This window comes from Mytilus galloprovincialis, chromosome 6 (genome assembly GCF_965363235.1).
Source record: "Mytilus galloprovincialis chromosome 6, xbMytGall1.hap1.1, whole genome shotgun sequence".
In the NCBI taxonomy this organism is placed as follows: domain Eukaryota; kingdom Metazoa; phylum Mollusca; class Bivalvia; order Mytilida; family Mytilidae; genus Mytilus; species Mytilus galloprovincialis.
In genome coordinates this window covers 68462908-68476410 of record NC_134843.1, presented here as the reverse complement: position 1 = coordinate 68476410, position 13503 = coordinate 68462908, and the positions used below count along the sequence as shown (strand labels likewise).

The window sequence follows — 13503 nt, the reverse complement described above, 5'->3', positions numbered from 1 at the left end:
TTCTAATTTGTGTTCGAAAAATTCTTTGAACATCACAGAGGGTATAGTTATTTGAAAATGTACTTACCAGCTTCAGCTATAAGAAATTCAACGGACAGCTCATCTGCAATTAAAAATGACTTCAGTAATCAAATTTAAAATATGTCACTGCGTGTCGCGTTGTTTTATGTCTATCGACACGCGGAAACAGTTCTGACGAATGTTATGGTGGTATTGCTTGTAGCTTCCTCCATGGTAGAATATTGTGAGTACACAATGAAGTATATTTTTTTATATAGAATCAATGCCATAACATTATTTTACTGCAATACTCTATATGTTGTATGTAGTATATTCAAGTAAACTACAGAGCAAATAAATAAATATTACCAATTTTGATTGTGAAAAATTAAGGCTATAATATATGCGCAAGTAACATTATGATAACATGTCATTATTCGTTCCATACCCATTATCGTTTTTCATAAATGCTACAACTAAATATCAGTAATGAGAACGTTACATACCCGGTTTGAATTCTTTCTCATATTCTCCGACGTGTACTTTATCATCTGAAAGGAATTCAAAGCCCAATACTACATCAAAAGAGGCAATTTATATGCCTTTCATTTTATTTTATTTGTGTGAGCTAATTTTAATAACGAATGACCTTAAATTAGTCTGAATATAATTCACAATGCTATTTCTTGACTTTCAACTAAGCTTTTCTTTAAATAAACTTCTTCCTTAAAATAGAAAAAACACTGATAATACTTAAAGCTGTTCCTTACATCAATACTATTACAATTCACGATTGAGCATATATGTCAGTGGATTATGATATGTCTAGGAGTCAAGTAATGCATTTTCATCAGTAGTTATCAAATTTTCAAGTGTTAATAGAGATTTAAAACGTACCTGAAAAATCTTTCTCTCAACTTTTAAAGAATCATGACGATTTTTAAGCTTAACATATCCCCTATATTACGTTTACGTCATTTTCGTTATTGTTTTGTTTCTCATATTATTTGATTGTTTTACTTTCTTTCCTCATTCAAAGTCAAAATGTACGGCCCTTTGCTCTGGTCTACCAGATCCGCAAACCATATTTATTGCATTTGTTTGCATTTACTTCTACGAGTTCTGGATAGAGTATTTAGTCCCTTCTGATGTTAAGGGCATACGATACAGTTACAGGGGAGGTAATGACGTTGCTAACGTAAAATGTTATTTTCGCGACGTCAAACTATGACATATCGGGAAAAGATGCATTTTTAGACTGATTTTTATCATTCAAACTGATTTAATTTGAAAACGAGTGCATGGACCTCAATTTTTAAAAACAGTAATATGTTTCATTTTGCAAGGCAATTTTGTGACCCAAATTTTATAAAATTGTAAATAGCGCAATGTTTTTGATTTTGATAAACATGCAGCAAACAATGACGTTCTATTCATGAATATTTGATAAATATGAGTTATTTCTGAATACAAATTGCATAATTTTTAACGATACTTATAAAATTCAGAAATAACCGATTATTTAACAAAATACAATTTGTGTTTAACTTTTAAAACAAAAAAGTTATGTCTTTCTTTCGAAAAAGAAAATACGGATACAAATCTGAATTTTGAGCAAATATACAAAATTTCGACCTCATTTTACTCAAAAAGTAGCACATGAAGGTATATTTTTTATTACATATTTGATTTAATCAGGTAAAAAATAGCCTATATGCAAATTTTTATCAACTTGTAAATACAGGTTCAAAACTGTATCGTATGCCCTTAAGTAAAACAGATAAGGGGTAAATCAACAAAAAACTGTAAAGAATAAAAAATGACTTTTCTTGTTTAAGTCCCGTAATGACCATCCTTTGATTATGGCTTCGACTACTGCTTCTTCCATCTTTAAACCTTCGTCGTTGTTAACATCATATATCGTGATCTGAAGAATAAAACATTTTTGTTTACAAATACTACCACAGTCGTACATATACAAAGGTTAACTTTTAAATAAATCATTATTAATTTCACTTTCAGTTGGAAATATGTCTTGAATATGGAAGTAAAAACAGATAGAAATATCAAAATAAATTTATACAAAATCCGTACAGTTTAAACTTAGAAAAAAAAGAGGTAAATATTATCGAAACTTCTGAAATCCTCCGGTATTGAATTCATTTAATTATTAAAATTAAAGGAATGTTGTTGTATGTTGTAAGCCATAATTCAATAGCCAGAAAAAATATTAAAAACTGAGTCCACCACTGAAAAAATAGAAAATCACAACAGTATATAATATTTCAATCGGTGTTTTATAAAGCTTTTACAACAGATACACATTTCTACAGACAAAGATAAACTCACCAAATGATCAAAGTTTGCAATGGTTTCCATCGTCTTTATCAATTTCTGGAAGCGGTCATTCAAAAAATAAGTTCCGAATAGCAAAGGCGCCTTCTTTTTTAGCAGACGATATCTTTCACTGAAAAAAGAAGGTGTCCAATGTATGATCTTGGGGTGTTATTGGTACATATAGATAAAGCTGAAATGGTAATGAAAAATGTCAAAGCTGTTCTGTGACGATATTGATAACTTGGTCTCAATGATAGTTGAAAAGCAATACAATTTCTTTAATGTAGTCCTATTTCTAGTTAAAGATATATTTATATATTCAATTGACTATAAATAGCTTGTTTAGCTTTCCCAAACGAGATAAGTATACAGTTTTTTGTATATAAAGCATATAATGCATGAAATAAATGTCCAGGCCTTTCCAAAAGTGTTATATACGTTGAATGTAAATAGTAAAATAATAAAAATACCGAATTCCGAGGAAAATCAAAATGAAAAGTCTATAATCAAGAGACAAAATCAAAATCTCAAACACATCAAGCGAATAGATACTGTCATATTCCTGACTTGTTACAGTCAGTTTCTATGTATAAATTGGTAAATAAAACTAGGTTTAATGACCTGTATAAAAGAGGTACGAAAGATACAAAAGGAACAGTCAAACCCATAAATCTAAAACAAATTGACAACGCAACGGCCACAAACGAAAAAGACAAACAGACAAACAACACTACACATGACACAACATAGAAAACTAAAGAATAAACAACACGAACCCCACCAAAAACTAGGGGTGATCTCAGGTGCTCCGGCAGGGTAATAGTCGTATGAAATTCCATTATATTGACAAACACACAAAAGTTAAGAATGTCAAAAATCAGTCAACATGGAGCTATAATCATCTTAATCACTATAAATAATAAAGAAACACAAATAGGCATATATACAAACCAATCTTTGAATGTGCTTTACTGAGTATATTTAAAATAAATTTTAAGGTATAATTTTTTTTTCTGTTTCATTTTTCCAAGTAGATGCAAATATCATAAAATTTATTTTTAAACTGTGATTACACGACCCAAAGTTCAAAGAAGGAAAACCTCGATCTTGAAAACGAATTTCATGCATCTTCAATTTTTAGGATACATTTTTAATAAGTTGTACATGTGTTTGCAATAAATACATGTGTACGAATTTTACATGGGTTGTTGAGTTCATTTGAAAACAAAAGATATGCAGAAATTGATATTCGTTACGCAAAGCGTCAACGTATTATATTTATAATCGCCACAATCAAAATGATCTTGAATTTCACGGACTAAATTATCGTTATATCACTTCAAGGTTTGATAGTATGATAAACAATACTAATTGCAAAGCAAGGAAATGTATGAAGCAAAACTTTAAAACATAAAGGATTTGTATATCAATTAGGTATCAATTGTCTTTAAACCTTATTATAAAATTTATTTTAAAGTTCTATTAGAACTGGATGTCATTTTTTAAATAAATTTCTTTTAAACGAACATCTTATTAAACTCTCTATAACAATCATACCTCTGAAGTGGTTCATCTAAATAATTCGATATTAAATCTGCTGCGTTACCAGAACCTTTGATCAGCAGAACTGGTATATTCTTCTTTACTGTAGCCTTAACTTGATGGACAGTGCGCATATCACCTTCCACTACCAATAGCAATACTGGAACTTTCATTTCTAAGGCTGGAATAAAACATACATGATTATGTACAAAAAAAACTTAAGAATTAAAAGAAATTAAATATAACGAAGAGTTGAATGTATATGTTGTGTACAAGTTATCATTTTGTACAAATTATAATTTGTACAAAAATATTGTACAGATTATAATTTGTATTTTGACTTTGTACAAATTACAATTTGTACAAAAATGGACAAAAATTCACTTATAACTTGTACAATAATTTATCATATGGATTTTGGTGAAAAAAGCATTGATATACATTATTGAATTGCTATTAAATGACCACACAGTACACCTAAGTTGCAAATTTCAAAAGTAGTTCTTTGTCATTCGTATGAGCAGGTGATCTAGTAATTTATGGAATCATGTATTGCAAAGCATCTTTTGACTCTTAAATCGATGAAGACCTGTTTTACAGGCATTTTAACTGCTTTCTAGGCTCGGGGACCGTTGATGTGAATTTAAAAAATGTGTATTTTACTGCTTCAGTTAGACTTTTAGACAAATAAATACCCCAGAAAGAAAGCGAGATTAAACACCCCATTTTGTCAGGAATATGTCAGTTGTTTTTCAGTTGTTTTTTATCAATGTTTTTTAGGATCTTTGTTTTATAAATATCTATGACTGTGCATAAAACTTAAAGGAAATCAGTTGAGACAATCTAAACTTTAAAAACAACATAAAACTTATGTAGAACAGACAGATGGACTTTTATTTTATAAGTAAACTAGTTAGTGTAGTAGTATAAAATCATCAGCCCCAATGGCATTGAACCATCAATCTTTTCGCAAACAAAAGTGAAGCGGAATAAGTTATGTTAAGAAAGAAGTCGTAAAAACAGTTGATACTAGATTAATACTGAATCTTCAGGAATCATATATTCATTATATTTAAAAACATGAAAAAATGACAAATTAATCAATTGGCAAAAACTTATTGATATGTCTAAACTTATTGCGAGTTTTCGACTGAATTTTTTGCCAAATTAAAAAAAAAGAGCCTTAACCAAGAGCTCCAAAATATACATTACTAATACAAAGGCCATGTTACTTAATTCTTTTCCTTTACGTTATACAAATGATAATGAAATAGTAACAGATAGTAGATATCAGAACCAGCGATGGATATATAGACAAGAGAAGTCACTTCGTATGTTACTGTAAATAACAACCTTGACTATCATGTTGGTCCTCATCTACGAATAAAACATCTAGCAAAGGAGTCCATCTTTCTGAAATATCTGCTAAAAGTGTAGCAATGTACGTGTTAAACCACTTGTATTCTTCTTTCTTTTTAACTAATTCGCATTTTTCTTTTTCTTTTTCAGGTTCCATGTTTAATTGAAATACCTTATGTGGATTAAGTTTTCCTGCCTTCAATAGTTTCTGCAATGAAAATGGTATTATGAACAAGAGAAAAAAAAATATAGACTTCTAAAAGTATACTTTTTATGGTGAAAGAGGACGGGCGTTCTCAATATTTTTAATGCGGAAAATAGCTATTTCTGTTTTAGAAATAGTAACAGACTAAGGATGTTATGTCTAATATCGATATGCAGCTAGGATTAACAATTTTTAATTTTCAAAATTACAAGCTAATATATTGCAATTATACAGATAAATAATGAACTAGTACATTATGACTTGTATTTACGTGTATATTTCTAATAAAACAGTAAAAACAAGAATGTGTCCATAGTACATGGATGCCCCACTTGCACTATAATTTTCCATGTTCAGTAGACCGTGCAATTGGGGTCAAAACTTTAATTTGGAATTAAAATTCGAAAGATCATATCATGGGGAACATATGTACTAAGTTTCAAGTGGACTGGACTTCAACTTCATCAAAAACTACCTTGACCATAAACTTTACCCTGAAGTGGGACGAACGAACGGACGAACGGACGAACGGACGAACGGAGGCACGGAACATAATGCCCCTCTACTATCGTAGGTGGGGCATACAATTTGTCTTTAAAGTTAAAGATCATTGTATTTTTTTAAATAGTCTCAATAAGTATTGACACCGACAATAATTTACTATTGATTTTGTCGATTTGTTTTTGTGAAATGAGATACTTTACTATTGTTGCCAAGTTATTATTGTGATTATTTTTAAAGAGGGTATTGTTGTAAATGACAGCGAGGAAGAAAGGGTTTGTAATGGTATTTAGTGGTTTGTTGACATTAAAACGCATTAGACACATCGTATTTCTTAATTACTTTTTCTCGAAAATTTTAAGTATTAAAGAATTAAAGAATATTAAAAAAATAAACATATGATTCACTTACCTTTATTTTGTCATTTTTCTTTGGTTGAACAGCAATGAGAATTGTTGAATCAGTTTCATTAAGTGGAGTAGTGTTGGTCTTATCTTTCTTACTGTTGCTAGTTTCTTTCTTAAATGCTTTATTTATGTAAGAACTGACTCCACTATTCTTTCCTCGATAGAATATCCAGCTTTCTATGAAATAATACATGTTTACAATATGCATACGATAAAGAAAACTCCCCTCCTTTATTTTTTCTTAAGATAAAATGAGAATGGAAATGGGGAATGTGTCAAAGAGACAACAACCCGACCCTATAACAGACAACAGCAGAAGGTCTCCATGCAATAGGTCTTCAATGCAGCGAGAAATTCCCGCAGCCGGAGTCGTCCTTCAGCTGGCCCCTAAATAAATGTATATACTAGTTCAGTGATAATGACACCATACTAAACTCCAAATTATACACAAGAAACTAACATTTAAAAAACATTACAAAACTAACAAAGGCCAGAGGCTCCTGGCTTGGGCCAGGCGTAAAAAAATGCGTCGGGGTTAACAAAAAGGCAATTTTGATATGGACTATCGAAATATGATACCTCTAATCCTCAAATAATTGCCTCAGTGATAATCGACTCCAGCGCTTGAGGTTATGATTTCGATTAAAAAAAAGCCATTTGACGCGTAATTGCTAACCAAGGTACACTGTATTCAGAAATATTGTAAGGGTCAATATTATTCCACTCGAAGGACAATGTGACGGGGTAGGGTGACATGTCTTCTCAATGGTCTTACGAAATGACACGTTAAAATACGGCTCACTGTTTCGGTCAAGTACACATCAGTGTTCATATTCGTATTTTACCAACATTTCCTTGTCCTGCTTTATATATATTATTAGTTACATGGTCTGTAAGTGACCTTATACGACATAAGGGGTCAGCAAATTCTATATGGGATGAGAGCGAAGCTGGAATCAACAACGATTTAGCTTTAAAAAAATATGAATGGTTTTTCTTCGTTCATTATCAGTTTCTTCGTCTGTTTGAAAGTATCTCCTCACTAACCCCATATGGTTGCTAACCATATATATGGTAACTAACTAACATGTTTTTTTAGGTCACCCTATACTTAAAAAAATATAGTTACCACGTGCAGTCGGTTAACCAAACATATCCCCATAAATCTATAGGAGGTAACATAAAATATAATATATAATATTTGACAATTACCGACATGACATGAAAACGACACATCAAACTATGCTAATTTTTATACCATGGCGTATGGTGTAAAGGAGGACATAACATCTGTATAGAATTAATGTGAAGGTTTTACTATTCACTTTCTCAGCTAGGTTTAACAGATCTTACTACCAGAAAGTTTATATTCCCCATAAATAAAGGTATCAGTAGTATACCGCTGTTCAAAAGTCATAAATCCGGTTACAAACTAAAACCAAGGGAAACACATTCACTAAAAAAGAAACAACTGAAAAAAAAATTTGGCAAAATATAAAAACAATGTTTATACAAAATAAGAATTAAGAGGTGTAGTAAGAAAACCAGGACGGGTTCAAAATTAAAGATTTTTGAAAGCAGAGACAATAACATTTGCATCAGCATGACTTTATTATGAGATATATAAAGGAAACGGTAGTAAACCGCTGTTCAAATCTCATAAATCCATGGACAAAAAACAAAATCGTCGTAACAAACTAAAACTGAGGGAAACGCATTAAATATAAGAGGGGAACAACGATACAAACATTAAAATGTAACACACACAGAAACGGACTAAGCATTAGACAAAATCCTATGAGAATAACACATATAACAAATATAACATCCAACCAAATACATGGATTTGGGATAGATAAGTACCGTGACACGTCTTATAGTAATTTGAATTCACACTCAAAAATAAGAGAAAACAGACGACACAACGGAAGCACAACGTAAAAATGTAACACACACAGAAACGAACTATAATATAACAATGGCCATATTCCTGACTTGGTACAGGACATTTTTAAAGGAATAAATGGTGGGTTGAACCTGGTTTTGTGGCATGCCAAACCTCCCTGAAACTAAAAGTATGAAGGCGTAGATACTTTAATTCACAAAACCGCGGGTGTGTTCTAACATTCAGTGCCATTAAGGAAAGAGGACATTTATTTTCCCTTTATGGATTATTAAACGTTTTATAAGTATTTTAAATGTCTGATTAAAAGTAAAAAAATAATTCAGCGAAACCACAATCTGGTTTATATACAGACCCAGTATACTTATTTGCCTACAATGATCTGAAAACACTTTGACATTTTATGTTCTGGGAATTTTTATACCAGCAAATAAAATTGATGCTTCTAAATGTTTAAAGGCGACAAAATCTGAGTATTCTGAAAGGTCTTTCAAATAGAAAGTAGAATAGAGCGCTAGCTGACAGATCCTTGTAAACAAATCTTGAAGTTAGAATCTTTAATTCAAACTGGGTGCGAAAGTTTTCTATCAAAATGAAATCTTACTGTTCACTCCATGTACAGTGTTCAATAGTCCAGTCGTAAATGCTGTAGTATTCCATGGCCTAGGTACATAACTGTCACAATCTCCTACAACTGCTAAGACAAGACCGGGAAATTTGTCATTGTCTTCTGTCTTTGTACATTCTATGATTTCCTCTCCTTTAGTCTCAGTCAGCTCATTCCATATAATATTTGTTTTTTTCGTGTCTTGATTCCCTCCGTCTTTCTTCTGTTTCTTATCATCAGTATTACACGTATCATATACTTTTAGTGTATAATTTGCATATTTCACTTTCTTTTCCGTTAAGCTGTATTGTAATGATTCTTTATTGTCTTCAGCAGTAACTATTACTTGTATTTGTTTGCTAAAAGAAATAAGTGTAAAGCCCTGTGTTTCAAAGATTTTGATTTGAAAAATAATCAATCAGAATAACAGTTTCATTCTGTCTGTCGTATGTTTCATCCAATAACATATAAAAAAAGGTAAGGCAATTCTTTTTCAATATCTGGGTCCTACTTTTATCAAACAAATAAAGAGAATGAGGCAGCCAAATGATCAACAAGAATTGAAATAATGTTTATTAAGTCCTTACATGAAATCATAGTATAAACTTCAACAATGAGCAGATAATCATATATTGCAAAAGGCCCAAATAACATAATGTAAAACAATTCAACAATTTTCAAACGAGAAAAAAACACTGCCTAGTGAAATGACAAACAATAAAACAATAGCAAATATTTCAGACAACACCCAACAAAAAATGAATACCAGGTTCTAACTTGGGACAGTCACATAAGGAATGATGCAGGGTTAAAAAGTGTTTATGGGCGGAGATCAATCCCTAACCTGGGACAGAAGTGTTACTGTACAACATAAGAACAAATTGTAATTCAAAGCATCATTGATGCTGTAACCTAGAACATTTGTTAATCTAGTCAAATATTATTTTCGTTTGATTCCTTGACAACATTTCAAGACAACAAGCTCAAGTAAGTGCACTTTTGTTTATTGATTTTCTCACTGGTGATGAGTGGTCCTATCAACAATCATAACACATCTTCTTATACAGTTTATTTTTTTAGCAAAAAACTATTAATTGTAAATAAAATTCACCTTAATTGTTGTTTAATAAATAAAATTAAGAATGTAAAAGAGGAGTGTGTCAAAGAAACAACAACCCGACCAAATAGCAGAAAACCAATGGGTCTTCAATACAGCGGGAAAATCCCACACCCGGGGACGTGCCTTAGCTGACCGCTAAACAAAAAGGGGTACCATTTCAATGATAATGGACGTCATACTAAACTCTGAAATATTTAAATGAACTAAAAATCATACAAGACTAACAATGATCAAAGGCTTCTTACTTTGGTCAGGCGCAAAAATTTGGGGGGGGGGGGGGGGTTAAAAATGTTTTTTTACAGATCTCAACCCTTCCCCTATACTTTTAGCCAATTTAGAAAAATAAACACACAGCAATAAGCACATATGAACATAACAGTGATTCAACAAGTAAATCAGCTATGTTTGCATTTTTAATACATTAAATATATTAATCATTCATCATATATCCTTGACAGTTTGTTTATCGAATATTTTGATGTAGTGAACATCAAAGGTTATTATATGTACCCTTTTTGAGGTTTATATTTGGCATTAGTCGTATATTGACCTACGTAATAAAGCGGGTTTTTTTTATGTAAAACAATACATTAAGATTTAAAAGATGGCAGTTAATGATCGAAACACTTCTTAATATACACAGTGATAATCAGTTCAAAAACATTACACCAATTCAGTATCTGTGACCATCTGACAATCCGGAGTAATCAGAAAGACCCATCATGGCTGGTTAAAAAATATGTCGGTTTGACTCATTAGATTAAAACGATACAAAAAATAACAACTTATATAAAACCAAAATATTGGTTTTAGCTTAAAAGAACTCATTGGGGCTGAATTTAGCCCACATCTAACTGCATCTAATAAATGAATAATTTTTTAACGAACTATGTTATCGATGAGTACATCAAAATCTAGTTCATTGAATTCAAAAACGAAATAGTTGGGAAATATCCAAACCTTAAAATAACAATACACTTTTCGATTACAACGGTCATATATTGAAAGAATTTAAGAACGAATTTATTCAACGGACCAATGAGCTAACATGGATCGTATTACCAACATTCAAATGAATTCAAATTAGATATATTCAAAACAAACGGTATGTAGTTTGTTTCTTTTGGAAAAGATTTTTTTAAATATCAATGATTCACGTTACATTATCTGCAGAACAAGACAGAACAATTTCTGCACACTCCCCTTTTAATAACACAAACGGTATCAATCTTACTGAAACAGATACGCATTTCGACAATTAATGTGCCCTCAATTATACTAGAGGAGATGAGTGAAGATCCCAAAATTAAAAAAACGGTCAACAAGATTTCTGACAAATCTAGCACAAAACGTTATACGAGGGTTGTCCGTAAAGTTCGTGGAAAAGCTGATGTCTGCGTAAAAATTGCATTTCAGGAATAGTCTTTTTGCATATTTGTAATCCTGAACAACATCCTAGTTCGGTTATAGATGTACTTTTCCAATTTTAAATGTGAAATAATAACACTTACTTCGTATAAGTATAAGCAATAGGGACCCGGAGCATGGCGAAAATATCATATAACATGCAGGCTGTTTTTTTTCATATTTTGGTTATCTTAAGGATGTACTAAGGTGAGGTTTTTGAATAAGAGTAAAATGTTCGGAATCCTTGGTGTTTTTCCATACCATGCAAGGTATAACATTTTGCCCCATAACACCTATTTATTTTTCAACATAAGACTTAATAGCTCATAGGTCATATAAAAAATTTAAACAGATTCTTAATTTTCTTTCTTTTGATTTGAGACCCAAATGATACCGATGCAAATTTAAGGTAAAAGACCGAGGCAGCCTTTTCCCGCCATATTTTATAAATCAAATATCTTGAAAAGGAGCTCTATGACCTATCTTTTTTTAGCTTATTTTTTATCCTCAACTAATACTCTTCCAGTTTAAATTATCAATTTTGATTTTATAATTTATTGAACTTTACCTTAGATCACCTAAGTACATCCTTTAGTTTCAAAATATGCCAACAAATACATAAAACTTACATTGTGACGTCGACCATAGTTATGACGTTAAACCTGCTAAAATTCGAATGGTCAAAATTTCCAAATGGCAGAGAAATCTCGATTTGAAGTATTGAATCGAGAATCGGCATTCCTGAAAAAAAGGAAATTTACGGAAAAGGTGTAGCAGCGAGCGATTAAAGAGTTTGTATTGACATCGGAAAAACGCCATCAGTATTGAACACACAAACAGTCTGCGAAACATAGCAATGTTAGTCCTACATTGGAATCCAACTGGCACAAAAGGTTTGGAACGGAAGAGACAAGCTGGAAGACGATAAGCGGGCAGATAGGCCATCTTTCATGGAATCAGGTGCGATTGAAGATGAAATTCATAACGTTATCAACAGTGACCGGCGACTAACAGTTCGAGAAGTTGCAGACAAATGTGAAATTTCTGATCATTTCTAAGACTACAGCGCACCACATTTTATCAAATGATTTAAATATGAATTGAGAATGTGCTTGATGGGTACCGCGACTCCTTTTAGCAGAACATTTAACAAAAAGCATTGAATTATCAAATCAATTTAATAAAAAAGTGGTGGCTTGGATTTCTAGACAGAATGATTGCAACCGATGAAAATCATGAAATTAGTTATATACTTGCTTTATTTATTTCCGAAGGGTAAACAATATATTATTGAGATATTCCTCAAACTTAACGGACAACCCTCGTATAAGACCAATAGAATTTTATAAAAAAAATCACGGACACAGTTGACGACTGACTTAATGTTATATATGTCTTATATGATCAGTGTTATAAATGTATAGTAAGGCTTAGAATACCAAATACAAAAACCAACCTTTGACTATCTGAGTGCATACACACTGATGTCAGGACAAACCCTGCTCAGTTTTCAAGAGGAGAATTAGTAACAAGGACAAGGCTTCCAATCAAAATGTCATTAATTAAAAGACTTAATGTAACTTATATCAAACTTTGACGAAACTTTAAGATTAGATTATAAAATTTAAAAAAAATCATTGTTAATTATGATTATAACAAAATAATGATATTCCACCTACATTTGTTCGACATTATTCTCCGTTCCTGCCATTTTGTACGGTATAAATGTATGTCATGTTTAAATTCTCTCACAAATGGATAATTTCTGTAGGTTAACCTTGATTTAAATAATTAATTGCGCAGAAGTTAAGACTTTCAGAAAATTGTTTTTTAATTATTCACAGTAGGCTGGGTCGTGTTTGTTTTACTCGAATCGGTCTATTTTTTATATTCTTTATTTATAATTGATAGAATTGTATCATACCACTATATTAAATTTTTGAAAATTTTCCACATCACCTTAAAAATAACGATGGAATATTGGGTTTGACATCAGGTTTACAACGGCAAATAACACTGTCTAATCAATTATGTATATATCTATGAGATGATTTAGGAATAGTTATAAGCAATTTGTAGCAAAGTACCTTAATTTAAAAATTCCTAACATATAAA

At 31.3% G+C, this 13503-nt stretch overlaps 1 protein-coding gene across 2 annotated transcripts in view; it reads right to left on the bottom strand.

Annotated features, from left to right (window-relative positions):
- LOC143080171 (transient receptor potential cation channel subfamily M member-like 2) overlaps positions 1-13153 on the bottom strand; it is a 55225-nt gene extending 42072 nt beyond the window's left edge. The window contains exons 1-9 of one of the 2 annotated variants that reach the window (XM_076255896.1): positions 13068-13153; positions 8859-9220; positions 6356-6528; positions 5233-5446; positions 3895-4060; positions 2350-2467; positions 1825-1927; positions 507-551; positions 68-103 (exon numbers count right to left, since the gene is read on the bottom strand). In XM_076255896.1, the coding sequence (XP_076112011.1) occupies positions 68-103; positions 507-551; positions 1825-1927; positions 2350-2467; positions 3895-4060; positions 5233-5446; positions 6356-6528; positions 8859-9220; positions 13068-13099 (1249 nt within the window). In that variant the 5' untranslated portion in view covers positions 13100-13153. The remainder of the gene's footprint in view (positions 1-67; positions 104-506; positions 552-1824; positions 1928-2349; positions 2468-3894; positions 4061-5232; positions 5447-6355; positions 6529-8858; positions 9221-13067) is intronic. The other variant, XM_076255897.1, reaches the window with a different exon arrangement.
- Positions 13154-13503: the final 350 nt, after the last annotated feature.